This window comes from Acipenser ruthenus, chromosome 27, assembly GCF_902713425.1.
Source record: "Acipenser ruthenus chromosome 27, fAciRut3.2 maternal haplotype, whole genome shotgun sequence".
Taxonomy (NCBI): Eukaryota; Metazoa; Chordata; class Actinopteri; order Acipenseriformes; family Acipenseridae; genus Acipenser; species Acipenser ruthenus.
This window is the reverse complement of record NC_081215.1, coordinates 9835001-9860640: the sequence shown is the minus strand read 5'-3', so window position 1 is coordinate 9860640 and position 25640 is coordinate 9835001. Positions and strand designations below refer to the sequence as shown.

General features: G+C 43.5%; 1 protein-coding gene across 1 annotated transcript in view; it reads left to right on the top strand.

Moving 5' to 3' along the window:
• LOC117963790 (arf-GAP with coiled-coil, ANK repeat and PH domain-containing protein 3) overlaps positions 1-25640 on the top strand; it is a 186685-nt gene that overhangs the window by 112694 nt on the left and 48351 nt on the right. Inside the window, exons 5-8 of the mRNA XM_059002690.1 lie at positions 3947-4005; positions 13898-14081; positions 22323-22367; positions 23304-23399. Of these exons, the coding sequence (XP_058858673.1) occupies positions 3947-4005; positions 13898-14081; positions 22323-22367; positions 23304-23399 (384 nt within the window). The remainder of the gene's footprint in view (positions 1-3946; positions 4006-13897; positions 14082-22322; positions 22368-23303; positions 23400-25640) is intronic.

Below are 25640 nucleotides of genomic sequence, written 5' to 3'. Positions count from 1 at the left end.
GGCAGAGAAATCTGCTAGAAATGACTTTCTCTCAGGAATGAGCCTAGAGACTGAGAGATTTATCCTCTAAAATCCTCAATGACACTGTAGTGCTGAGAAAATTACAGCTGTGGTCTGGTAAAGAGAATACGAGCCAAGAAGCAGATTGTCCAAGGAAAGAAGATATGTCATTAGCCCAACATTGTAAGTATTACTGAATACTGTATAGTGTTTAGAACAAGCTTGTTACTTTTTGTTCATAAGTACATAGGGTTGAGAACGGTAACTGAATCTATTCATCTTATAGCTATTACCGAAGGTTTTGCATCACCCTATAGAATTAACTAATTTAGCTTCATAAAGTCGAATGAAACCTGCTGAATATGTTACGTTAGCATATTAAATTACATACCACTTTTCGAAAAACTGACGAAAATAAAAAACGTGACATTTTGAAATCTAACATGACAATACTGTACTACTAGTATGGCTTGAGGTAGACTTTTGGGATATCATTTTGCAGTTTCTTTGATTACATGATGTTAAAGGAGGCAGTGTGGTCTGGTGGTTAAAGTCTAGGGCTTGTAACCAGAAGGTCACAGGTTAAAATCCCACCTCCTGCCACTGACTGACTCACTGTGTGACCCAGAGCAAGTCACTAACCTCCTTGTGCTCCATCCTGTGGATGAGATGTTAAATCAATGTCCAATTTGTAAGTGACACAGCATATAATGCACACTGGTCCACTATGAAAGGCGCTATATAAAAATAACGATATTATTATTGTTATTATATTAAAGATGCTGCTGGTTTTAATATTGAATTTGCAGAAGTGACGGGGGATGCATGTTTTATATGTTGTTCCTGAAAGATATACACTACAGAAACACACTGTGAGAGGAGCTGGCTGTTATTAAAGATATACACTACAGAAACACACTGTGAGAGGAGCTGGCTGTTATTAAAGATATACACTACAGAAACACACTGTGAGAGGAGCTAGCTGTTATTAAAGATATACACTACAGAAACACACTGTGAGAGGAGCTAGCTGTTATTAAAGATATACACTACAGAAACACACTGAGAGGAGCTAGCTGTTATTAAAGATATACACTACAGAAACACACTGTGAGAGGAGCTAGCTGTTATTAAAGATATACACTACAGAAACACACTGTGAGAGGAGCTAGCTGTTATTAAAGATATACACTACAGAAACACACTGTGAGAGGAGCTGGCTGTTATTAAAGATATACACTACAGAAACACACTGAGAAGAGCTGTCTGTTATTAAAGATATACACTACAGAAACACACTGTGAGAGGAGCTGGCTGTTATTAAAGATATACACTACAGAAACACACTGAGAGGGGCTAGCTGTTATTAAAGATATACACTACAGAAACACACTGTGAGAGGAGCTGTCTGTTATTAAAGATATACACTACAGAAACACACTGTGAGAGGAGCTGGCTGTTATTAAAGATATACACTATAGAAACACACTGTGAGAGGAGCTAGCTGTTATTAAAGATATACACTACAGAAACACACTGTGAGAGGAGCTGTCTGTTATTAAAGATATACACTACAGAAACACACTGTGAGAGGAGCTGTCTGTTATTAAAGATATACACTACAGAAACACACTGTGAGAGGAGCTAGCTGTTATTAAAGATATACACTACAGAAACACACTGTGAGAGGAGCTAGCTGTTATTAAAGATATACACTACAGAAACACACTGAGAGGAGCTAGCTGTTATTAAAGATATACACTACAGAAACACACTGTGAGAGGAGCTAGCTGTTATTAAAGATATACACTACAGAAACACACTGAGAGGAGCTAGCTGTTATTAAAGATATACACTACAGAAACACACTGTGAGAGGAGCTGGCTGTTATTAAAGATGTACACTACAGAAACACAATGTGAGAGGAGCTGGCTGTTATTAAAGATATACACTACAGAAACACACTGTGAGAGGAGCTGTCTGTTATTAAAGATATACACTACAGAAACACACTGTGAGAGGAGCTGTCTGTTATTAAAGATATACACTTACAGAAACACAATGTGAGAGGAGCTGGCTGTTATTAAAGATGTACACTACAGAAACACACTGTGAGAGGAGCTGGCTGTTATTAAAGATATACACTACAGAAACACACTGTGAGAGGAGCTGGCTGTTATTAAAGATATACACTACAGAAACACACTGTGAGAGGAGCTGGCTGTTATTAAAGATATACACTACTGAAACACAGTCAAAATTTAAAAATAACTTCATTGCATTTATTACTTTAGTTATCAACTGTGCAAGGTATGATTTTATATAACAAGTAAGTCTTAAGATTAACAAAATGTTCAATTGACACACAGTTTTATTCAATGACCGCCTACTGTTCGCTATCTTTATTTTAGTGAACCTGATGTTTCAAATCTACCGACTTGGAAACCAATGTGAAAAACGCTCTGGTAAAACAGATTCCTGCTTTGAGAAAAGACTGAAGATGCAATAAAAATAAAAAATAAAACCGTGGTGATTGTGTAAAATACTGGATTACTGTAATTATGAAAAGCATGTACACTTTCAACACAGGCTGCTGCTCAAATGCTACATATCCTGATACTGACTCCAAGGTGGAGTAGATAATGAAAATGTTCTTATTGTAGATTTGAATATCTTATTTTTGATGAGAACTCAAACGTGCCTATTGTATAAAATTTAAAGAAGTAGTGCATTCTGAATGTACATTTAGCAAATAAATTAGGATTTTTCTTGTAGTGTAATTATTGACACCAAATGTAACACACGAAACCTGCATTTTGTTGATCTGTAATTCCAACATGCAAGAGAAAAACACCAACAGCGTATTTTAAAAGTTTTTTAAAAATGCATTTTCAGTACAATAACGCATTGAAAACCTATATAACACAGGAGTTTCTTAATTCAAGGTACATGATGCCCGCACCAATCATGTCACAAATACCAGGGTTTTTTCATGACATGTGCACTGTTTTTGTCAAGATTCTTAAACATACGTCAAGTAAAAATAATGCACTTATGTTTTTTATGTGTGTGTTTAACGTACCAGACATTTTAAAACATTTATCCAAATAAAATAAGGTTTCATAATTAAGATAAACTTGAACAAATGTTACAGTGCCTATCGGTAACAAGTATTGGAGACTAAACTACAAAACTGATTTATGATCTCTACAGTCTGCACCGGAAACACATTAATCTGTCTGGTGCCTCCCAAGTTTACTTATCATATCAGTTCATAATGCATATTTTCTAATATATCTGACCCATTTTCCTGCTTCCATCGGTTTTAGCCAGGAGACCAATCGTATTATCATAACAAACATGAGTAGAACGGGTTTGGAGGGAATGTAGCTGTGCAGTAATGCAATCAAATTTGTGGATGACTAAAACAAAGAGCATTTTCTTTTTCTTCTGTCAAATTCAAGATCACAATGCCCTCTATTGGAGGCCTTTTGTAATTGCAGTAACTGCACTTGCTGCTAAAGCCTGGCTGATGTGCAGTAATGCCAGCATGTTAGGTGCTGCTAAAGCCTGGCTGATGTGCAGTAATGCCAGCATGTTAGGTGCTGCTAAAGCCTGGTTGATCGATCATCAAGAATGTGCTGCATTGTAACTGTGAATCTATTTCATGTCACCCCAGCTGACTGTGCTTATCTTTCTCCTGGTCATATTGTTCCTCTGAACCCCTCCCTCAGTGAGCCCTCCTGAAACAACAGACTGCTGTTTATACTGCATATAGATCTTGTAACAACACACCGGAATTACCAGTGTCCTTACCCCCTCTAGTGGGATACTACATATATGACATGAGACAACCAAAAAAAAAATATATACAGTATATTCTTTACCAATTTCTGTATGTTTTTTCTTTGTTCCTTGTTGCTAATTGATGTCTTTTTCTTTCTAGATACTTTTTGATCAAGCTCAAAGATCTGTCAAGCAACAGCTTCAGAATTTTGTAAAAGAGTAAGTATTGACACTTTATTGTGTTGAAAACAAAGCATATCTGTGCCATTGTGATGTACACCGACAGAGAGTAAATATAACATGGTGCACACTCAGTGTAGCCAATAGCTAGAACTTACGCAGGCATTGGTGATTATGAAACCTAATAATTCTTAATCTCAATAAATCCCATCCACATGACCAGGTTACATACATACATACATACACTGCTGTGCAAAAGTCTTATTAGCTGCTCATGTATAGTTTACTTTGAGTTGTTGGGATCACAAGTTTTTGAAGATTCTGATCAATGTGAATTAAAGATTGCTAAATGACAAGCTTGGTTTCTTCTCACCCAAACTAAGCTGTATTAATAACAGTCAAAGTTGTTATAATAGTGGAAAACACGAGTGGAGGCTTTGAGTAAATTGTTGATGCTCATAACATCGATATATATATATATATATATATATATATATATATATATATATATATATATATATATATATATATATATTGTAACTCCTGAATGTGTCTAAGACTTTTGCACAGTAGTGTACATACATGCATACATGCATACATACATACATACATACATACATACTGTGAGATGGCAGGGAGGGGGTTAAAACCTCTCTGCAGGAAAAACATGTGCGGAAGGCACACTTTTGTTTTGTTTAATTGTTTAATTGTTTTTTAATTGTTTTATTGTTTAATCAGTACCTGCACCTGGCTATTATTGAAAATTAAAAGGTAAGGTTTAAAAGGAAAGCAGTCAGTCTGCTCAAGGCGGCTGCTGAAAAGGGCAGAGGCCCGACTGTGCTGGTGTGTGGGTACAGCTGTAATTAAAAGAAAAGGTAGTGTGAAGCCTTTTTTGTGTGTGCTGTTTTGTTTGTTTGTTTTTGTACAGGTAAACAGCTTTGCGTTCCTGTTTTGTTTTAGTTAGTGCTCAAAGAGAGCTAGGTGTTTGTTTTGTTTATTTTTGTTTCGGTGTTTCATTAAAAATAGCGCAACCGCGCTTTAAAAATCAATTTCTGTGTGTTGGGTCGGTGTTTTTAAAGGGGCAACGAACCGCGAAGAGGTTCGATTCTTTCACATATGGTGGCAGCGAGTGTGGGCGCCCCTGGAGACCCAAAAATGGATTTTAAAGATTTGATTGAGAGGTTTAATAAGAACACCGCTGCTCAGGAGGAGCAGACAAGGAAGATGGAGAGGCAGAGACAGGAGCTGGGCGTGGCCCCGTTGATAATACCAGAGCGGGAGCCAACCGAACTGGAGCTGCTGTTACAAAGGTGGGAGCTGCCGTCCCGAGAGCCAGAGGGGGTGGAGCTGCCGTCCCGAGAGCCAGAGGGGGTGGAGCTGCCGTCCCGAGAGCCAGAGGGGGTGGAGCTGCCGTCCCGAGAGCCAGAGGGGGTGGAGCTTCTCTTACCAGAGCCCAGAGAGGAGGAGTCGCCTCTTCCAGAACCATCATCCATGCAAGGGAGTCCGGCGTTGCCGAGGGAGGTCCCCTGTCCTGTCATTGTGGACACCTGGCCGGAATGCCCAGACCTCCCTGCGCTGGACCTTGCTCCCAGGTCGCAGCACTGCCAGGCACAGTCGCTTACCTGGTCCCTTACTCCACTCCCCCTGGAATCCCAGACGTCGCTGCGCAAGAGGCAGACGTCGCTACGCAAGGGGCAGAGGTCACTAGCGTTCCCCCTGCTGATTGCTCCGCTCCCCTTGCATCGTGCTGCGCTCCACCTGGAATTCCAGAGGTCGCTGCGCAGGTCCACAGGCGCACGCCTCTGCCTGTCAGTCCTGGCTCCCGGTCACCGGTCCACGCTATGGTCGCCCTGGACAAGCCGTCTGGGTCCCTCCTCGCCGGTCCTGGGTCCCTCCCTGGAAACACCTGAGGGACCAACCCACCCTCAAGCCCGCCCGTGGAAGAGGGCGAAAATTGACATTTGTGGACTTGAGGGTGGGTGGTCTTTTAAGGGTGGAGGGAGGTGGCCGTTGTATGGCCGGTGTCTTGAAAAGACATGGGGGGGGGGGGGGGGGATGTGTGAGATGGCAGGGAGGGGGTTAAAACCTCTCTGCAGGAAAAACATGTGCGGAAGGCACACTTTTGTTTTGTTTAATTGTTTAATTGTTTTTTAATTGTTTTATTGTTTAATCAGTACCTGCACCTGGCTATTATTGAAAATTAGAGCCAGGTGCAGGGTTTAAAAGGAAAGCAGTCAGTCTGCTCAAGGCGGCTGCTGAAAAGGGCAGAGGCCCGACTGTGCTGGTGTGTGGGTACAGCTGTAATTAAAAGAAAAGGTAGTGTGAAGCCTTTTTTGTGTGTGCTGTTTTGTTGGTTTTTGTTACAGGTAAACAGCTTAGCTGTCCTGTTTAGTTTAGGTTCCTGTTTTGTTTGTTAGTGCTCAAAGAGAGCTAGGTGTTTGTTTTGTTTATTTTTGTTTCTGTGTTTCATTAAAAATAGCACAACCGCGCTTTAAAAATCAATTTCTGTGTGTTGGGTCAGTGTTTTTAAAGGGGCAACGAACCGCGAAGAGGTTCGATTCTTTCACAATACATACATACATACATACATACATATTACAGTCATATAGAATGCATAGCAGTGATATTAAAACATGTTAACCCAATACAGTGATATTATTAGGAGGCTGTGTGGTCCAGTGGTTAAAGAAAAGGGCTTGTAACCAAGAGGTCCCCGGTTCAAATCCCACCTCAGCCACTGACTCATTGTGTGACCCTGAGCAAGTCACTTAACCTCCTTGTGCTCCGTCTTTCGGGTGAGACGTAGTTGTAAGTGACTCTGCATCCTAGTCACACACCCTAGTCTCTGTAAGTCACCTTGGATAAAGGCGACTGCTAAATAAACAAATAATAAAATAATAATTAAATAGACTGTTATCTCTCATGAGCAAAACTATCAACCATATCTTCATTTTTTTGGTGAAAATAAATGTTTCATACTACGTAATACGACTTTCTCCCAAGCTGAGTACAAAGAATGCTGTGCAGTTTGCTCACAGTACATTATCTGAGCTGCAGGCACACTGTCCTCATCTCTCCCTGGCTGGGGTATGTGTCTGCAGGCACACTGTCCTCATCTCTCCCTGGCTGGGGTATGTGGCTGCAGGCACACTGTCCTTGTCTCTCCCTGACTGGGGTATGTGTCTGCAGGCACACTGTCCTTGTCTCTCCCTGACTGGGGTATGTGTCTGCAGGCACACTGTCCTCATCTCTCCCTGGCTGGGGTATGTGGCTGCAGGCACACTGTCCTTGTCTCTCCCTGACTGGGGTATGTGTCTGCAGGCACACTGTCCTCGTCTCTCCCTGACTGGGGTATGTGTCTGCAGGCACACTGTCCTCCTCTCTCCCTGACTGGGGTATGTGTCTGCAGGCACACTGTCCTCATCTCTCCCTGGCTGGGGTATGTGTCTGCAGGCACACTGTCCTTGTCTCTCCCTGACTGGGGTATGTGTCTGCAGGCACACTGTCCTCATCTCTCCCTGGCTGGGGTATGTGGCTGCAGGCACACTGTCCTTGTCTCTCCCTGACTGGGGTATGTGTCTGCAGGCACACTGTCCTTGTCTCTCCCTGACTGGGGTATGTGTCTGCAGGCACACTGTCCTCCTCTCTCCCTGACTGGGGTATGTGTCTGCAGGCACACTGTCCTCCTCTCTCCCTGGCTGGGGTATGTGTCTGCAGGCACACTGTCCTCGTCTCTCCCTGACTGGGGTATGTGTCTGCAGGCACACTGTCCTTGTCTCTCCCTGACTGGGGTATGTGTCTGCAGGCACACTGTCCTCCTCTCTCCCTGACTGGGGTATGTGTCTGCAGGCACACTGTCCTCATCTCTCCCTGGCTGGGGTATGTGGCTGCAGGCACACTGTCCTCCTCTCTCCCTGACTGGGGTATGTGGCTGCAGGCACACTGTCCTTGTCTCTCCCTGACTGGGGTATGTGTCTGCAGGCACACTGTCCTCGTCTCTCCCTGACTGGGGTATGTGTCTGCAGGCACACTGTCCTCCTCTCTCCCTGACTGGGGTATGTGTCTGCAGGCACACTGTCCTCCTCTCTCCCTGACTGGGGTATGTGGCTGCAGGCACACTGTCCTCCTCTCTCCCTGACTGGGGTATGTGGCTGCAGGCACACTGTCCTCCTCTCTCCCTGACTGGGGTATGTGGCTGCAGGCACACTGTCCTCCTCTCTCCCTGACTGGTCATGTTGTCCCTCTGTGAGCTGTACAGCCAGCATCCTGCTGCTACCTGAAATACCACAGTATGTTGAAACCAATGCTGTAGATTTGTATTAAACAGGTTATGTATGTCATTTCTAACAAATAAACACAGTAAATGGCTTTCTATAATAGCCATGACTTTGCTATTTGCAACACAGTTTCCACACAGAGAGAATGAAGAGGCCTGAACAGTGAGGAAGCCTGCTGCTGTGGGGTTGCTTGTTGCCATAGCAATGGTAATTGAGTGAGAATCCTGCAGCAGCTGTGGGTGAGGGGCATGCTTTAGAGAGCATTCTCTCTCTCTCTCTCTCTCTCTCTCTCTCTCTCTCTCTCTCTCTCTCTCTCTCTCTCTCTCTCTGATGATTTTATCTGCGATTACATGTTTGGCTGGCGTAAAGTGGGACTTTAGCGGTCACTAAAAATGCAGCGTATGTAAAGAATGGTTTTCACCTGGCGTTTTGCACCTGCTATCAAAATAGCTCTTTGCCATCATTAATCCATATAAATGATATTGAAATGCCTTCAAATGGAAAAAAGAGTGTGGAATTGGCCTCAGGGTGGCTGCTGTGTGGACTTCCTGATGCTCAGGGTGGCTGCTGTGGTGCACTTCCTGATGCAGCGACGTTGGCTTTTGTTGAGGACAGACAAGAAAACCTTCGGAGGAGAAGGGCAAGACGGAGAAGACCCTGCATATTCAAACCCAGGGTCACTTTGTTTGGGATGGCTTGCCTCTCCAGCAGTGTCAGCTGTGATGTGGATGGCGGCCCTCCTCCTGTTCCTGCTGCATGCCTGTGCTGCGTTGCGAGTTTCACTTTTTTGTTCGCCGCCGCAGGTCCTGCCATCTTTTCATCACCTGGTTGACTGTCATCCTGGTAACACGACAGCATTGACCATATGGCCTCTTTTGTAGCATAACTGATGTTGGCTGAGGCTTTTCCAAATGCGTAACTCAATTTGATGCTGAGTGACCTCAGCCGTAAGGACTCTCAACTTCTCCTTAGAAAACCTTTCCTTTCTATGCGCCAAGAAGACTTTGCTGCCCTTCGTCTGACATGTTTTTTGGTTTAATTTGATTTTCGTGCTCTACAAATCTCATCCAGTGCTTACTGTTCTCTGTACTCCTAACTCCCCTCACCTCTGAGCTGTAAGCATGGCCGCTGAATAGCCTGATGCACAGGCAGCGCTCATTGCGACCCTCATTATCATGATTGCAGCTCATTATTTGTGCGTGTTGAGTCATTTGCATTTCTCTTAAGCTTATGCTGCAGTGCAAAATAATTGCCTGCCCGCTAGGCTGGGCAGCAGTGTGGAGTAGTGGTTAGGGCTCTGGACTCTTGACTGGAGGGTTGTGGGTTCAATCCCTGGTAGGGGACACTGCTGCTGTACCCTTGAGCAAGGTACTTTACCTAGATTGCTCCAGTAAAAACCCAACTGTATAAATGGGTAATTGTATGTAAAAAATAATGTGATATCTTGTAACAATTGTAAGTCGCCCTGGATCAGGGCGTCTCCTAAGAAATAAATAATAATAAATAGGCAATTTGGATTTTGCAGCCGCAATTGTTTGCACTGTGCCTATCTTACATCAGCCCCTCAATCTCATGAAGTGCTGTTGGCCAGCAGTGGCATTTTAAATGAACCTTGAATAAATGACCTCTGTTTTTAATGAATGATCAATAGGTGAAAAATATGTATCATCCGTATTATCCTAGTGAATGATGATTCTCTGAGCTGCAGCCAGCCCCACAGTAGTAATGAAAAGTAAATCATTCTGAAGGATTTGTCAGGATTGCAGTACCTCTTATCCTGTGTGTAAATCATTCTGAAGGATTTGTCAGGATTGCAGTACCTCTTATCCTGTGTGTAGATCATTCTGAAGGATTTGTCAGGATTGCAGTACCTCTTATCCTGTGTGTAAATCATTCTGAAGGATTTGTCAGGATTGCAGTACCTCTTATCCCGTGTGTAAATCATTCTGAAGGATTTGTCAGGATTGCAGTACCTCTTATCCTGTGTGTAGATTATTCTGAAGGATTTGTCAGGACTGCAGTACCTCTTATCCTGTGTGTAGATTATTCTGAAGGATTTGTCAGGATTGCAGTACTTCTTATCCTGTATGTAGATCTTCCCCCATGCATGGAGCTTACAGGCTCACACAACACTGCAACACTGCTTGGTACTTTTTTATGTTTGTAGTGCCAGCAGCTCCTGAGTCTAATCTTCAGTGTAGTGATAAGTTATTATAAGGTGCTGAGAGGATCTTTCAGCCATTAGGAGCGCACGTTTCGGCTGCTGTATTTGGACACATCATGGAGAAACTCAACTTATGACATCACATGCCATTTTTTTTTTTTTTTAAATTTAGTAATCGCCAATTATTTTACTATTTTCTCCCAATTTGGCATATCCAATTATTTTTTAGGCTCAGCTCACCACTACCACCCCCTCGCTGACTCGGGAGTGGCGAAGATGAGCACACGCTGTCCTCCGAAGTGTGTGCCGTCGGCCGACCGCTTTTTTTCACACTGCAGCCCCGCCATGCAGCCAACCCAGAGCTACAGCGTTGGAGGACAACGCAGCTCTGGGCAGCTTACAGGCAAGCCCGCAAGCACTCAGCCAGACTACAGGGGTCACTGGTGTGTGGTGAGCCGAGGACACCCTGGCCGACCTAGGCCCTCCCCCCCCTGGTGCTGCCCCCTGGGAGCTCCCGTCTACCAGTTTGAGTATTTACCCTGCTTTAGTCTCAGTATCGATATGGTTGAAGTCACCTGTTTTAAAAAAGCATACCCGAGGCACCTCTTAGAATTCCATTCAACTGCAAAGTCTGTTCAAATCAGGCTATCATAATCACCACCTGCCTCAGTCACTTAACAGCATTCTCCCTTATTTCAATGAAAATTACAATGGACTAAATAAAGTTAATGCCTTGCCTGCGGGGTGTATGGGCACACGGTGGCTGTCTGCCCCTTCCAGGAAGAGGAGGAGGAACCAGCCCAAATGAGGAAGGTGAGGAGAAGGAGGCAGAGAGGGGGAAAAGTGAGGAGGAAGCAGAGGGAGCCAAAGTGGTGCACCATGTGCATTGCCTATGGGCATGAGGACGAGGACTGCCCAGAGCAGGAGCCAGAGGATGAGGAGCCCGAACGTCCTGCGCCTGAGTGGGAGGAGCCCGAACGTCCTGCGCCTGAGTGGGAGGAGCCCGAACGTCCTGCGCCTGAGTGGGAGGAGCCCGAATGTCCTCAGCATAAGAGGGAGGAGTCGGTGCGTCCACAGCCCAAGAGGGAGGAGTCGGTGCGTCCACAGCCCAAGAGGGAGGAGTCGGTGCGTCCACAGCCCAAAAGGGAGGAGTCGGTGCGTCCACAGCCCAAAGAGGGGGGAGTCGGTGCGTCCATAGCCCAAGAGGGGGAAGTCTGTGCTTCCACAGCCCTAGGACCCAAGCTGCCAGCAGAGGGAGAATGCCTGCTGTCCCCATCTCTGCCAGCAGAGGGTGAGTTCCTGCTGGTTCTGCCTCCACCGCCGTGGGAGGACTACGTGCCGCTCCCACCTCCGCCAGCAGAGGGTGAGTTCCTGCTGGTGCCACCTCTGTGGGAGGACGACTTGCCGCTCCCACCTCTGCCAGCAGAGGGAGAGTGCCTGCTTGTTCCTCCGCTGCAGCCAGAAGGGGTGGAGCCCCTGCCGCCTTCGCAGCCAGAAGGGGAGGAGCCCCTGCCGCCTTCGCAGCAAGAAGGGGAGGAGCCCCTGCCGCCTTCGCCAGGAGGAGAGCAGCAGGAGCTGCCTCTGCCTCCAGCACCACCACCCGAGGGAGAGGAGCAGGAGCTACCTCTGCCTCCAGCACCACCACCCGAGGGAGAGCAGCAGGAGCTGCCTCTTTCTCCACCACCACCACCCGAGGGAGAGGAGCAGGAGCTGCCTCTCCCTTCACGACAGGATGGACCAGTGCAGGATGCTGCCAGACCTCAGCAGCCGCTGCATAGGTTGCTGAGGGAAGCACGGGGGAAAACTGCTAGGTCGCAGCGGCTGCAAAGAGGGCCGCCCTGTCATGCACCGCCCAAGGATGCCAGCCTCGCACCGCCCAAGGATGCCAGCCTCGCACCGCCCAAGGATGCCAGCCTCGCACCGCCCAAGGATGCAGGCCCCGCACCACCCAAGGATGCCAGCCTCGCACCGCCCAAGGATGCCAGCCTCGCACCGCCCAAGGATGCCAGCCTCGCACCGCTCAGGGATGCCACGACCGCTTCGCCTGGGGCTTCCTGTTGCTCCGCATCGCCTGGGGCTGCCTGTTGCTCCGCATCGCCTGGGGCCGCTGCCTGGCTTGCGTCTCCTGGGGCTGCTGCCTGGCTTGCGTCGCCTGAGGCCGCTGCCTGGCTTGCATCGCCTGAGGCCGCTGCCTGTCTTGCGTCCCTCTGGGTCGCTGCCAGTCTTGCTTCGCCCGGGGTCGCTGCCAGTCTTGCTTTGCCCGGGGGCGCTACTGGTTCTGCAGGACCGCAGGAAGCACCGGGGCCGGTGCCTCGGAAAAGGCGGCTGCCGGCTACAGAGAAGGGGGGAGAGGTCAGGAGACCAGCTCCCCCTATTGCAGTGCGGCTGGACGCCCACCAGAGGGCGCTGCTGGCCATGAAGAGGAGGGAGGTCAGGAGACCAGGTTCCCCAGCCACACTTTCGCGGCAGGATATGGTGTGGCTGAAGCCCCGGAAGAGGGAGCTGATAGCCACGAAGAAGTGGGGGGTGGAGGACATTCCACCATGGCCACCCCCCAGAAACACCTTGCTTCTCCCTCTTCCGGGACTTTAAGACTGAGGGGGGAGGTGGCCGTAGGGCCATGTGTGCGTTGAACAAGGGGGGCTATATGTAACAGGGCGAGCAGCCCTGTACAGTATTTGTTTGTTTTATTTTAGAACGGGGTCCCCCTCCGCCCGTGTTATTTTGTGTTTGTTTGTTTGTGTGTTTATTTATTGTGTTTTAGGACGGCGAAGCGCCGCGTATATTATTATTTATGTATTTGTGACGGCGTAGCCGTTTATTAGAAAACTCGTGCAGAAGGTGGCCATCTCCCGAATTAATTAGGTGATTTAATTTGTTGCTAATCGGGAGATGGTCACCTGTATAAAAAGTCTGCAGCTCTTCAGCTCGGGGTGGTGGTGCAGTAGGAGCGAGAGCAACGAGAGAGAGAGGAGACAACTTTAACTTTAAGAATAAGTCCAGGAACAGTGACGGCTACAGCCCAGCCTGACCTGGATCGTTTATTGTATTTCTTTTTGTGTACGTGACTTGTTTTGTTTAACTGTTTATTTTGCTCGGTGAGCACAGTTTTCCTCTTTTTGTTAAAACATTTGCTTTATTTTTGTTGTATTTAAAATAAAGACGGCGCAAACGCCATTTCACCCAACCTGCGGTATCCGGTTTCAGTTCCTGCTTCTGGCACTGATGTCATCACACACGCCATCCTGTCACAGGGTTATATTAACACTCAGAGCAAAGTAAACTCTGCTTTCAGCCTCGCTGCATTCACTTCTACTTGTACTGATACTACACACATACACAGACGCTCACTGTCCTGTAACCTGATAATACATCATGTGTAGGGGTTTCTTTTTCCTTTCAGAAGAACATTGTGTTAATGACACTTTAGAGTAAGCAGCTTTGAGAACGTTGATGTGCTCTTTAGGGTTAACATATTGTTGTGTTGCAGGGATGTGCGGAAATTCAAAGAGACGAAGAAGCAGTTTGATAAAGTGAGGGAAGACGTGGAGATCGCACAGGTGAAGAACGCACAGGCCCCCCGAAACAAACCCCACGAGGCAGAGGAAGCCACGGGAACCCTCACCGTCACCCGCAAGTGCTTCAGACACCTGGCCCTCGACTACGTGTTGCAGGTAAGCAGCTAGTGCTTCAGACACCGGGCACTGCACTACGTGCTGCAGGTCAGCAGCTAGTGCTTCAGACACTTGGCACTGCACTACGTGCTGCAGGGAAGCAGCTAGTGCTTCAGACACCTGGCACTGCACTACATGCTGCAGGGAAGCAGCTAGTGCTTCAGACACCTGGCACTGCACTACGTGCTGCAGGGAAGCAGCTAGTGCTTCAGACACCTGGCACTCGACTACGTGCTGCAGATAAGCAGCTAGCAACCAGACATTAGCCAAAGTGAGAATGCTCTAAAAAATAAAAACATGCAACATTCATACAACTGGGTGTTTTTGTGCACCAGGCACAGTATTTGTAACAGGGTTACTACTCCTTCCTAGAGGGATATTTTAGCTACAGTGCTGTATCATTTATACAGCTATGACCAAACGTTTTGCATCACCCTATAGCAGGGGTGCCCAATCCTGGTCCTGGAGGGCCGATGTCCCTCCTGGCTTTTGTTGCAACTGTGAACTAAATTACTTAATTGGACCAATCAAGCCCTTATTAGAAGCTTAATTGGTACAGTTAATCAATTTAGTGTACAGTTTGAACAAAAACCAGGAGGGCATCGGCCCTCCAGGACCAGGATTGGGCACCCCTGCCTTATAGAATGAATTCATTTCAACCACACTTTTGAATGTTGCTTAAAGTAGAAGGTGTTTTATGGTTGCTGTGCCTGGTTTTGTTTCAAACAGATCCATGCCCTGAATGTATAATAGGAAATAGGTATGTTTTTCACTTCGCTATAAAGCAGTTCCTGAAATAATGACCGTCAGGACACTATGGGGGTCATGTATCAAGCGTTTGCGACGGCATTAAGGCCATAGCACCTAGTTTACACCGGTCTTAAAATTGCCCCGCATGTATCCTGACACTTCTGGCAAGTTAAGGCCGTGTTAGCACTGCCAAAATGCGCTCCGCCTCTCATTAACCATGCATTTCAAAGCATGTCCATTAACCATGCATTTCAAAGCATGAGCTTCCTAAATCGAACAGTACGAGGAAGCTCATTTGGAGAAGCAGAAATGACTGCTCTAAATGTGCAGTGCATTTAAATGTGTCATCTTACACCGTGCCTCATTCGTTTTGGGCCAGTTAATACATTCGGGATGGGGTAATATTTGTGCCGCGGCAGAGCGTTACTTTACACTCCGCCAATTTAGCGCTGCGTCGTTGATCTTGATACATGTCCCCTAAAAATGTTACTGTTGATTACTTTACTGAATTAACAAGGTGTATATTTTATTGAGGCCAGAAGGTGGCAGCAGAAAGCTACTACTGCACTACCCTGCGAAATATCTAATACTATCATAGAGGTACTGACAAGGGATATACAGTATGGAGGTGTCAGTGTGGGTGTGTGTTTTCATCCATCTGTATGAAGACAGACTTACATATTTGCATATATTGTGATTAAACATTTTCTTGCTAATTCTATACTAGTCCGTACATACTGTTGATATATATCATTGTAACGGGGTGATGGTGCATGCTTACCCCCACCCTCAATCACATGACTCAGGAATGTATGTCATTGTAATAGGGTGACAGTGCGTGCTAATCTAAATACAGCAATACACCGTCACATATCAAATACACTTGATCAACAACATGCACGATACATAATAAACCATGGCTCTATCGGCAGTAGAATAACAATAACAATAGCATGCATTTAAATATTACAGTGAGGGTCTGACCGTCACAGTCATGGCCATCTTCTTTTACTGAGGGCTCTCATGTTGAATGCGCAATCGTGAAAGGGGGTGTATGTTACTGACATGTTGTAGTTGTCATTTATTTTGTGTACATGCTCATCCGTTATTCACTGGTTTGTTACGAATGTAAAGCAACCCCTTTGGGAAGCTTGTGTCTGATGAATTCTGACAATCTTTTACTTCTGCATAATTCACTGTGCCTGCTGGGGAGCAGTATAATGACACCCCTCCCTCACACACACACATTTCTAATTATGAGCTTTAGGCAGTAAGAAATATAATCACTTTGAATTTAATGATGCATGACTGCTCAGCTTCATAAAATCAATTTGAAATTCATTTTGAAATGAATGGCCCTTTCAGCAGTCGTGATGAAGTGACCAGTACAGACCAGAAACATGCTGCCCTACTGTAATGCAATGCATACATGTACAATGCTATATACAATACCATTGAAAACACCTCATTAATGTTTCTAATGATGTTTGCGACATTGAAGTAACGACACAATAAAACTGTATCTGTTTGTTGAATGATTCTGCTCCTTAGATTCTGGTTTGATTACACTCCAAATGGATTCCACTAGGTGGCACTGAATGGACAGACTTGTATTTGAGAGGTTTTTTTTTTATTTGAAGGCTCTAAAGCAGAAAGTTATCAAGTAATCTTAAACAACACGACTGCATTCGGGGGGGTCCCCGAGTGGCTCGTCTGGTAAAGAGGCGTCCTCATGGTGTGCAGGGCGAGTCGTGGAGGCAGGGCCCTGGCTGTGTGAAGTTGCTGTTCCTCACTAGCGCTGTCACAGGGAGAGCTGCATTGGCAGAGCTGGTGCGCAGAGCTGCTGCAGTGAGGGAGCATAGCAGACACACTGAATCAGGGAGAACATTGCATTTAGGGTTTGCTCTGCTAGGGCTTTCCACACAGCTTCAAATTACTACAAAGAACCGCCTTTCAGTGTGAGGAAGCTCTGCTCTCTTCAAGGCTTTCACTGACAGGTGCTCAGTAGCTTGCTGGCAGACTCTAATGCAATTTCAAATTATTTGTTTATTTTCTCACACTCCTACATAAACGTATGATGAAAAAAGAATGACTCAAACACTAAGATAGTGTTTCCATAACGACTGTAACTGCTGTTCATTCCAGTTGGTTTTGAAGCAGTGTGGATTAAAAATTGTAGTGACGCAAACAAATCTGGGTCACTGCTTTCCAACCTACGCTATATTTACAGCATGGGATACACTTTGAATAATAGACACTGAAAATAGGCATTCTTATTAGGGGTGACGCAGGGTCCTCGGGTATCCGGGTTACCCGGTTCCCGTGATATTACCCGAATCCATTTTCAGGATTCGATTCCTCTTTGAATCCCTTTTTGCTAAAATCCAATGTCTCAGTGGATTAGGAATGTCCGCAGTGGTGGAACGACCTTCCTTTGGATGTTAGGACTGCCCAGTCCCTGACCACCTTCCAGCGCCTCCTCAAGACACACCTCTTCAGACAACACCTGTAAAACTCAACTCTCCCCTTCTGAACAATATAGCACTCTGCCTTTAATGCACTTTAACTTGCACTTATCTGCTCCCTATTTTACTGTATTTAATCCTGCACTTAACCCAATCTGTAGTATTTTGTATTTCACTTTAGACTCGTATCTAACCCTGATGTAACTATCAACACTGTTACCTGCTCTTGAATTGCCCCGATATCAAATCATACTGTGTTTTGTATTTGCTGTTATTAGGACTGAAGTCATTGTAGTTTGTATCTTGCTCTTAATTGTACTGTAATTCTTGATATGTATTTTTTTGTGTACAACTGTAAGTCGCCCTGGGTAAGGGTGTCTGCTAAGAAATAAATAATAATAATAATAATAATAATAATAATAATAATAATAATACAGTCAGCACTCACATATCCGACTCTATAAAATTTTTACTTCAGTGACGGTTAAACGAGTGTGACACATATCTGATTATTTCATTTTGGCCCATTCCAACTCTTGAATCTTTTTTGTGTTCCCTGAAAAACAGACAATATAAAAAATACATACAAATGACTGTGTTTTAAACTAAGTAGGCTTCCATTTAGATGTACTGTATTGGTTTTGTTGGTACAGTACTATATATTTAACAGAAGTAGTATTTTAATTCAAAACAATATGAAAATATCACTTGGCAAAAGAGACGACTGGACACGTGGACTGTAATACAGTACTTCCTTTTAAATCCGGTACGTATTGCAACAGTATGTAAAATTCCCTGTTAACGACTGTGGCAGGATGGCTTTCAGTGGTGAGGTGTGGTGACGTCACGGACCAGGAAGTAACAGAACCACAACAATGGATGGGTGGGTGAAACTGAATGCAACGGCGTTCAGCTGATTTTAATAAATAAATTAAACAAAAGATTTAAACAAAACAACAAAACAGAAACCAAAGGGCACGAGGGCCAAACGAATAAACAGACAAACAAGTAAGTGTCGTGCCTGCTAATCCAGCACGTTTTAGCAATTGTTATTTTCTGTCTCCTCTCTATCTCCCCGTACCTCCTCTCTGTACACCCACCCCGCAGCACGGACAGCTGCAGGTTCTTATACTCTAGCCGAGGGGTTAACTAGCTGTTAATTATCTTATTACCCCTCGGCCACAGTGCACGCTTTTGGTAAGGATGCGTGACTGTCAGCTAGTTAAATAATCAGTAGCTGATCAGTCATGCATCCTCACTGGGTTTTAAATTATAAATATCAAAAACAATAACAAAAGACGCAGCGCTTTTATCCGCACCGTAAACAAATACAAATAATAAATAGGGACGGGACACTCCGCCACAACGACCCAACAGCAAAATGAAATCAAAATGTTACCCATATACAGAACTGCACACAACATGAACGGTAATGCAATTTAGCAAAAGATTAAAAAAAAAAAAAAAAACAGTTTCCAAAGTCAGCGTTCAAAATTGCAGAATATAGTGCTCGATAACGCCCTAATGTCACAGTTCACTTGCAAATGAAAATGCACAAAAACAACTAAATATCACAGATAAAATAAAAATACATCACAGTATCTAAAACTGTTTAATGATTAACTAGAACATAAGAACATAAGAAAGTTTACAAACGAGAGGAGGCCATTCAGCCCATCTTGCTCGTTTGGTTGTTAGTAGCTTATTGATCCCAGAATCTCATCAAGCAGCTTCTTGAAGGATCCCAGGGTGTCAGCTTCAACAACATTACTGGGGAGTTGGTTCCAGACCCTCACAATTCTCTGTGTAAAAAAGTGCCTCCTATTTTCTGTTCTGAATGCCCCTTTATCTAATCTCCATTTATGACCCCTGGTCCTTTTTTCTTTTTTCAAGTCAAAGAAGTCCCCCGGGTTGACATTGTCTATACCTTTTAGGATTTTGAATGTTTGAATCAGATCGCCGCGTAGTCTTCTTTGTTCAAGACTGAATAGATTCAATTCTTTTAGCCTGTCTGCATACGACATGCCTTTTAAACCTGGGATAATTCTGGTTGCTCTTCTTTGCACTCTTTCTAGAGCAGCAATATCCTTTTTGTAACGAGGTGACCAGAACTGAACACAATATTCTAGGTGAGGTCTTACTAATGCATTGTAGAGTTTTAACATTACTTCCCTTGATTTAAATTCAACACTTCTCACAATATATCCAAGCATCTTGTTAGCCTTTTTTATAGCTACCCCACATTGTCTAGATGAAGACATTTCTGAATCAACATAAACTCCTAGGTCTTTTTCATAGTTCCCTTCTTCAATTTCAGTATCTCCCATATGATATTTATAATGCACATTTTTATTGCCCGCATGCAATACTTTACACTTTTCTCTATTAAATTTCATTTGCCATGTGTCTGCCCAATTTTGAATGCTGTCTAGATCATTTTGAATGACCTTTGCTGCTTCAACAGTGTCTGCCACTCCTCCTATTTTTGTGTCGTCTGCAAATTTAACGAGTTTGCTTACTATATCAGAGTCTAAATCATTAATGTAGATTAGGAATAGCAGAGGACCTAATACTGATCCCTGTGGTACACCACTGGTTACCTCACTCCATTTCAAGGTTTCTCCTCTAATCAGTACTTTCTGTTTTCTACCTGTTAACCACTCCCTAATCCATGTGCATGCATTTCCTTGAATCCCTACTGCGTTCAGTTTGAGAATTAATCTTTTATGCGGGACTTTGTCAAAAGCTTTCTGGAAATCTAAATAAACCATGTCGTATGCTTTGCAGTTATCCATTTTCAATGTTGCATCCTCAAGTCAAGTAGGTTAGTTAGACATGATCTCCCTTTCCTAAAACCATGCTGGCTGTCTCCCAGGATATTGTTACCATATAAGTAATTTTCCATTTTGGATCTTATTATAGTTTCCATAAGTTTACATATAATAGAAGTCAGGCTTATTGGTCTGTAGTTACCTGGTTCGGTTTTGTCTCCCTTTTTGTGGATTGGTATTACATTTGCTATTTTCCAGTCTGTTGGTACAACCCCTGTGTCAAGAGACTGTTGCATGATCTTGGTTAGCGGTTTGTAAATAACTTCTTTCATTTCTTTGAGTACTATTGGGAGGATCTCATCCGGCCCAGGGGATTTGTTTATTTTAAGAGCTCCTAGTCCCTTTAACACTTCTGCCTCTGTTATGCTAAAGTTATTTAAAACTGGATAGGAACAGGTCGACATGTGGGGCATGTTGTCCGTGTCCTCCTTTGTAAAAACCTGTGAAAAGTAATCATTTAATATATTTGCTATTTTTTTTTCTTCATCTATGATTTTGCCATTTGTGTCTCTTAGACATTTAACCTCCTCTTTGAATGTTCTCTTGCTGTTATAATATTGGAAAAACATTTTGGAATTGGTTTTAGCCCCCTTAGCAATATTGATTTCTATCTCTCTCTTGGCCTTTCTAACTTCCTTTTTGACTTGTGTTTGCAGTTCCAAGTACTCTTTCTGTGTGCTTTGTTTTTGGTCCCTTTTAAACGCTCTGTAAAGTGCCTTTTTTCGCTGAATATTTTTTTTAATTGATCTATTAAACCATTTTGGCCATTTTGTTTTAGATTTAGATTTGTCTACTTTTGGGATGTAATTGTTTTGTGCCTCTAGTACTACATTTTTAAAAAACAGCCACCCTTTTTCTGTGGATGTTTTCTCTATTTTACTCCAATCTACTTCTGTTAGTCTCTGTTTCATACCTTCGTAGTTTGCTTTTCTAAAATTGTAAACCTTAGCTTTAGTCATTACTTTTGGGGTTTTAAAAAATATTTCAAATGAGACCATGTTGTGGTCTGAGTTTGCCAATGGCTCTCTGACCTCTGTTTTAGTTATTCTGTCTTCATTATTTGAAAAGACTAAGTCAAGGCATGCCTCCCCTCTAGTCGGTGCCTTGACAAATTGCATTAGGAAGCAGTCATTTGTCATTTCCACCATTTCAATTTCGTCCGTCGTGCCCCCCATTGGGTTTTCCCATTTTATACAGGGGAAGTTGAAGTCCCCCATTAGTATGGCTTCTCCTTTTCTACACGCATTTCGAATGTCATTGTATAACAGATTATTTTGCTCAGCGTCTGAATTTGGCGGTCTATAGCATGCTTCTATTATTATGCCCTTTGAATTTGTGTCCATTATTCTGACCCATATTGATTCTGCATTGTTTTCTTTGTCCTGTTACATTACCCTAGTTTGACTCGTTCACTTTGTTTTGGCTGCATTTTCGTTAGGTGAAACTGGAGGAAGTGTTGTGTAACTGCACAATGTAAGACAGACTGATTTGGCATTACAGAGTTTTTTTTGTTTTTTTTTAAACGTGGACTGTGACAGATATTCAGATCAATTGTAACATTGAAGAGATGGGCTTTGTATCAGAAAATCATGAGTGATGGGTAAGTGCATTAATGTGTTACATATACAGTATATATAATGGGGATTGATTTTATTCTTAATACAAGGCTGGTAAAACGCGACTGACGTGTATCTGGGTAACGGATATCCGAGTGCTGACTGTAATAGGGATTCTCTTTCATGTCTACATGTTTTTTAATAAAATATCTGGTGTTAAACTTGAAGCCTGTAATTGTTCATGTGTGTTTCACAGGCTAAATGTTTTAAATGTATGTTCTGGGAAATCCAAGAGATTCTACTTGTGCCTGGTTCTGGTTTTGACAGTTTTTTTTTAGTTTTTTTTTTAAATCATACAGCCAGCTGTGAGGCCCATGCTAAAGCCCTGGGTCATCTTTACTGCCCTCGTACTCAGCTGAAGGCCCAGAGACTGGGTGTGAATGGTTACAGACTGCCTGACTCCTGCAATAGCTCTTGTAAATTCAGAGCAGACTCAGCTCACCGGCACAGCCCTGATCATAATATATTAGTAAATCTTCTTTACAAGGATGTTCAAAAAACGCTTTGCCTACTTCAGTCTAACTGGCTTGTCTCAGAACTACACTGTATTCTAATGGCGTCTCTCTCGCTCTCTCTTAGATCAATGTTCTTCAGGCGAAGAAGAAATTTGAAATATTAGATGCGGTAAGGTGATTTTTTTCTTATGGATATAACAAAAATAACTTTTGGGTGAAATGTGAAATAAGTCATTGTATTTTGTATCTTCTCTAATACAGTATGTATTTTTTGTATACAACTGTAAGTCACCCTAGGTAAGGGCCTCTGCTAAGCAAATAATAATAATAATAATAATAATAATAATAATAATAATAATAATAATAATAATAATATTTAAGAGAGGAATCAAGCAGCAGTCGGGTTTGTGTCATGATAATAAAGGAAATGTGTAAATTATTTGATAAAAGTTTAAGCTTTTCTTTCAACATCAGACAATTAATATGCTTCCTTTATGAGTGTAAGCGGCTGTATTAAGGAGATGTGTGTTGATGTCACTTATTAGATAAATATTGTATAGTCTGGAATCGGTTATCCTTGTCATGCCATTGGAATAGCATTATGAAGGTCAGCACAACAACGGTGTCAGTGTCAGGGACATATGAGGGAAATATACTGCATCACTTAGAATACAGCCCTGGAAACATGCTTCCTGCAAATATACTGCATCACTTAGAATACAGCCCTGGAAACATGCTTCCTGCAAATATACTGCATCACTTAGAATACAGCCCTGGAAACATGCTTCCTGCAAATATACTGCATCACTTAGAATACAGCCCTGGAAACATGCTGCCTGTAAACATACTGCATCACTTAGAATACAGCCCTGGAAACATGCTGCCTGCAAATCTGACTGTGAACAGCCTGGGGCACGATGCAAACAAGCTTTGTCAATACTCTAACAACAAGAACATTGTATTATACCTCTCAATGTAAAATGTAAAATACTATATGAGAATTTGAAAGTTAAGAAAACAACACCACTGGAAAACAATGCATATTTAAAATAAGATTTAGTTTGTAGTAAGTTTCTAATATGGAACACTGCTGATGTTTTTACAGATGCTGTCTTTCATGCACTCCCAGTACACTTTCTTTCAACAAGGCTACAAGCTTCTCGATGAAATCGACCCGTACATGAAGAAGCTTGCGGCAGAGGTGAGAGAAAGACGCCGACTTGCACTCAGGCGTTTTTGGGTTTGGTGTATGAATGGGTTGCTGTGCTGTGGATAGATGGTTTGGTGTATGAATGGGTTGCTGTGCTGTGGATAGAGGGTTTGGTGTATGAATGGGTTGCTGTGCTGTGGATAGAGGGTTTGGTGTATGAATGGGTTGCTGTGCTGTGGATAGAGGGTTTGGCTTATTGAATGGGTTGCTGTGCTGTGGATAGAGGGTTTGGTGTATGAATGGGTTGCTGTGCTGTGGATAGAGGGTTTGGTGTATGAATGGGTTGCTGTGCTGTGGATAGAGGGTTTGGTGTATGAATGGGTTGCTGTGCTGTGGATATAGGGTTTGGTGTATGAATGGGTTGCTGTGCTGTGGATAGAGGGTTTGGTTTTATGTCTTTTGCGACACAATGATTTGCTTATGTTTTATGAAGGGTGGGTACTATAGCTTCTCTATGAAAAGTGTACTGTAGCTTCTGTATGAAGAGAGTGTACTATAGGTTCTGTATGAAGAGAGTGTACTATAGGTTCTGTATGAAGAGAGTGTACTATAGCGTCTGTATGAAGAGAGTGTACTATAGCTTCTGTATGAAGAGAGTGTACTATAGCTTCTGTATGAAGAGAGTGTACTATAGGTTCTGTATGAAGAGTGTGTACTATAGGTTCTGTATGAAGAGAGTGTACTATAGCTTCTGTATGAAGAGAGTATACTATAGCTTCTGTATGAAGAGAGTGTACTATAGCTTCTGTATGAAGAGAGTGTACTATAGGTTCTGTATGAAGAGAGTGTACTATAGCTTCTGTATGAAGAGAGTGTACTATAGGTTCTGTATGAAGAGAGTGTACTATAGGTTCTGTATGAAGAGAGTGTACTATAGCATCTGTATGAAGAGAGTGTACTATAGCTTCTGTATGAAGAGAGTGTACTATAGGTTCTGTATGAAGAGAGTGTACTATAGCTTCTGTATGAAGAGAGTGTACTATAGGTTCTGTATGAAGAGAGTGTACTATAGGTTCTGTATGAAGAGAGTGTACTATAGCTTCTGTATGAAGAGAGTGTACTATAGGTTCTGTATGAAGAGAGTGTACTATAGCTTCTGTATGAAGAGAGTGTACTATAGCTTCTGTATGAAGAGAGTGTACTATAGGTTCTGTATGAAGAGAGTGTACTATAGCTTCTGTATGAAGAGAGTGTACTATAGCTTCTGTATGAAGAGAGTGTACTATAGGTTCTGTATGAAGAGAGTGTACTATAGCTTCTGTATGAAGAGAGTGTACTATAGGTTCTGTATGAAGAGAGTGTACTATAGGTTCTATGATATTTGCAGTCATTGTGAGCGGTTCTTATTCAATTGCTCGAATCCTGCGTTGTTTTGTTTTTTGCTCTGAGATTAGTTCCTTTCCCTGAGGAGCGGCTCTTCAGTTCTGATTGCCTGCTGTAGATGTACAGGATGGAAATCAGCAGAGTGTCTCTATAGCATTAAGATCCAGGGCCAGCCAGTGATCTGACACGCTGGGTCAAGTTTCCTTTAGTCTTGCTGTCAATACTCTAGATCACTGGAGGATGCTGTCACTTACTAATAGAAAGACACTGTGGCTGATCAAGCCTACATTACACATGCACATGGCAGGCGAACTGAAGAGCAGTTCCTGAACTCATGAGCAAAGCACCTTAACACAGACCGCACCAAATAACAAATACAACACAATGTTTGAGTCATTGCAATAAGAACCGTTCAGAACGGTGGCAAACATCAGAAAGGTAGGGGCAGTAAAAACCAGTGCAGTGTATGGATCCAGTGAGGTGGAAGGGGTACACTTTATAGGGGGGCAGTAAAAACCAGTGCAGAGTATGGATCCGGTGAGGTGGAAGGGGTACGCTTTCTGTTTTCAATATGAATACCCCAGTATTGGCTTATTTAAAAACTGCCATAGCATTTCTGATTTAGCTGATTTAGGTATGAGAGCTGATTATGACCGTGCCAGGCTAGGCTAGTGATAGTTTTCAGAGATCAACAGGATATACTAAATACCAGCAAATCACCGAGTCTGGAGACTGAATGGAATTGGACTTTAAATAGGTGAGGGGCAGACAAGCTGTGGGGACAGAATTCTCAGGGCAATTCCCTGCCATTGAAATCCTGGGTTGCAAAGAGGAACTTTTCTATCTTAGACATAAAGCGTAGAAGCAGCTTGCTGGCTTTAATCTCTCACAGGGAGGAAAGATAATGCG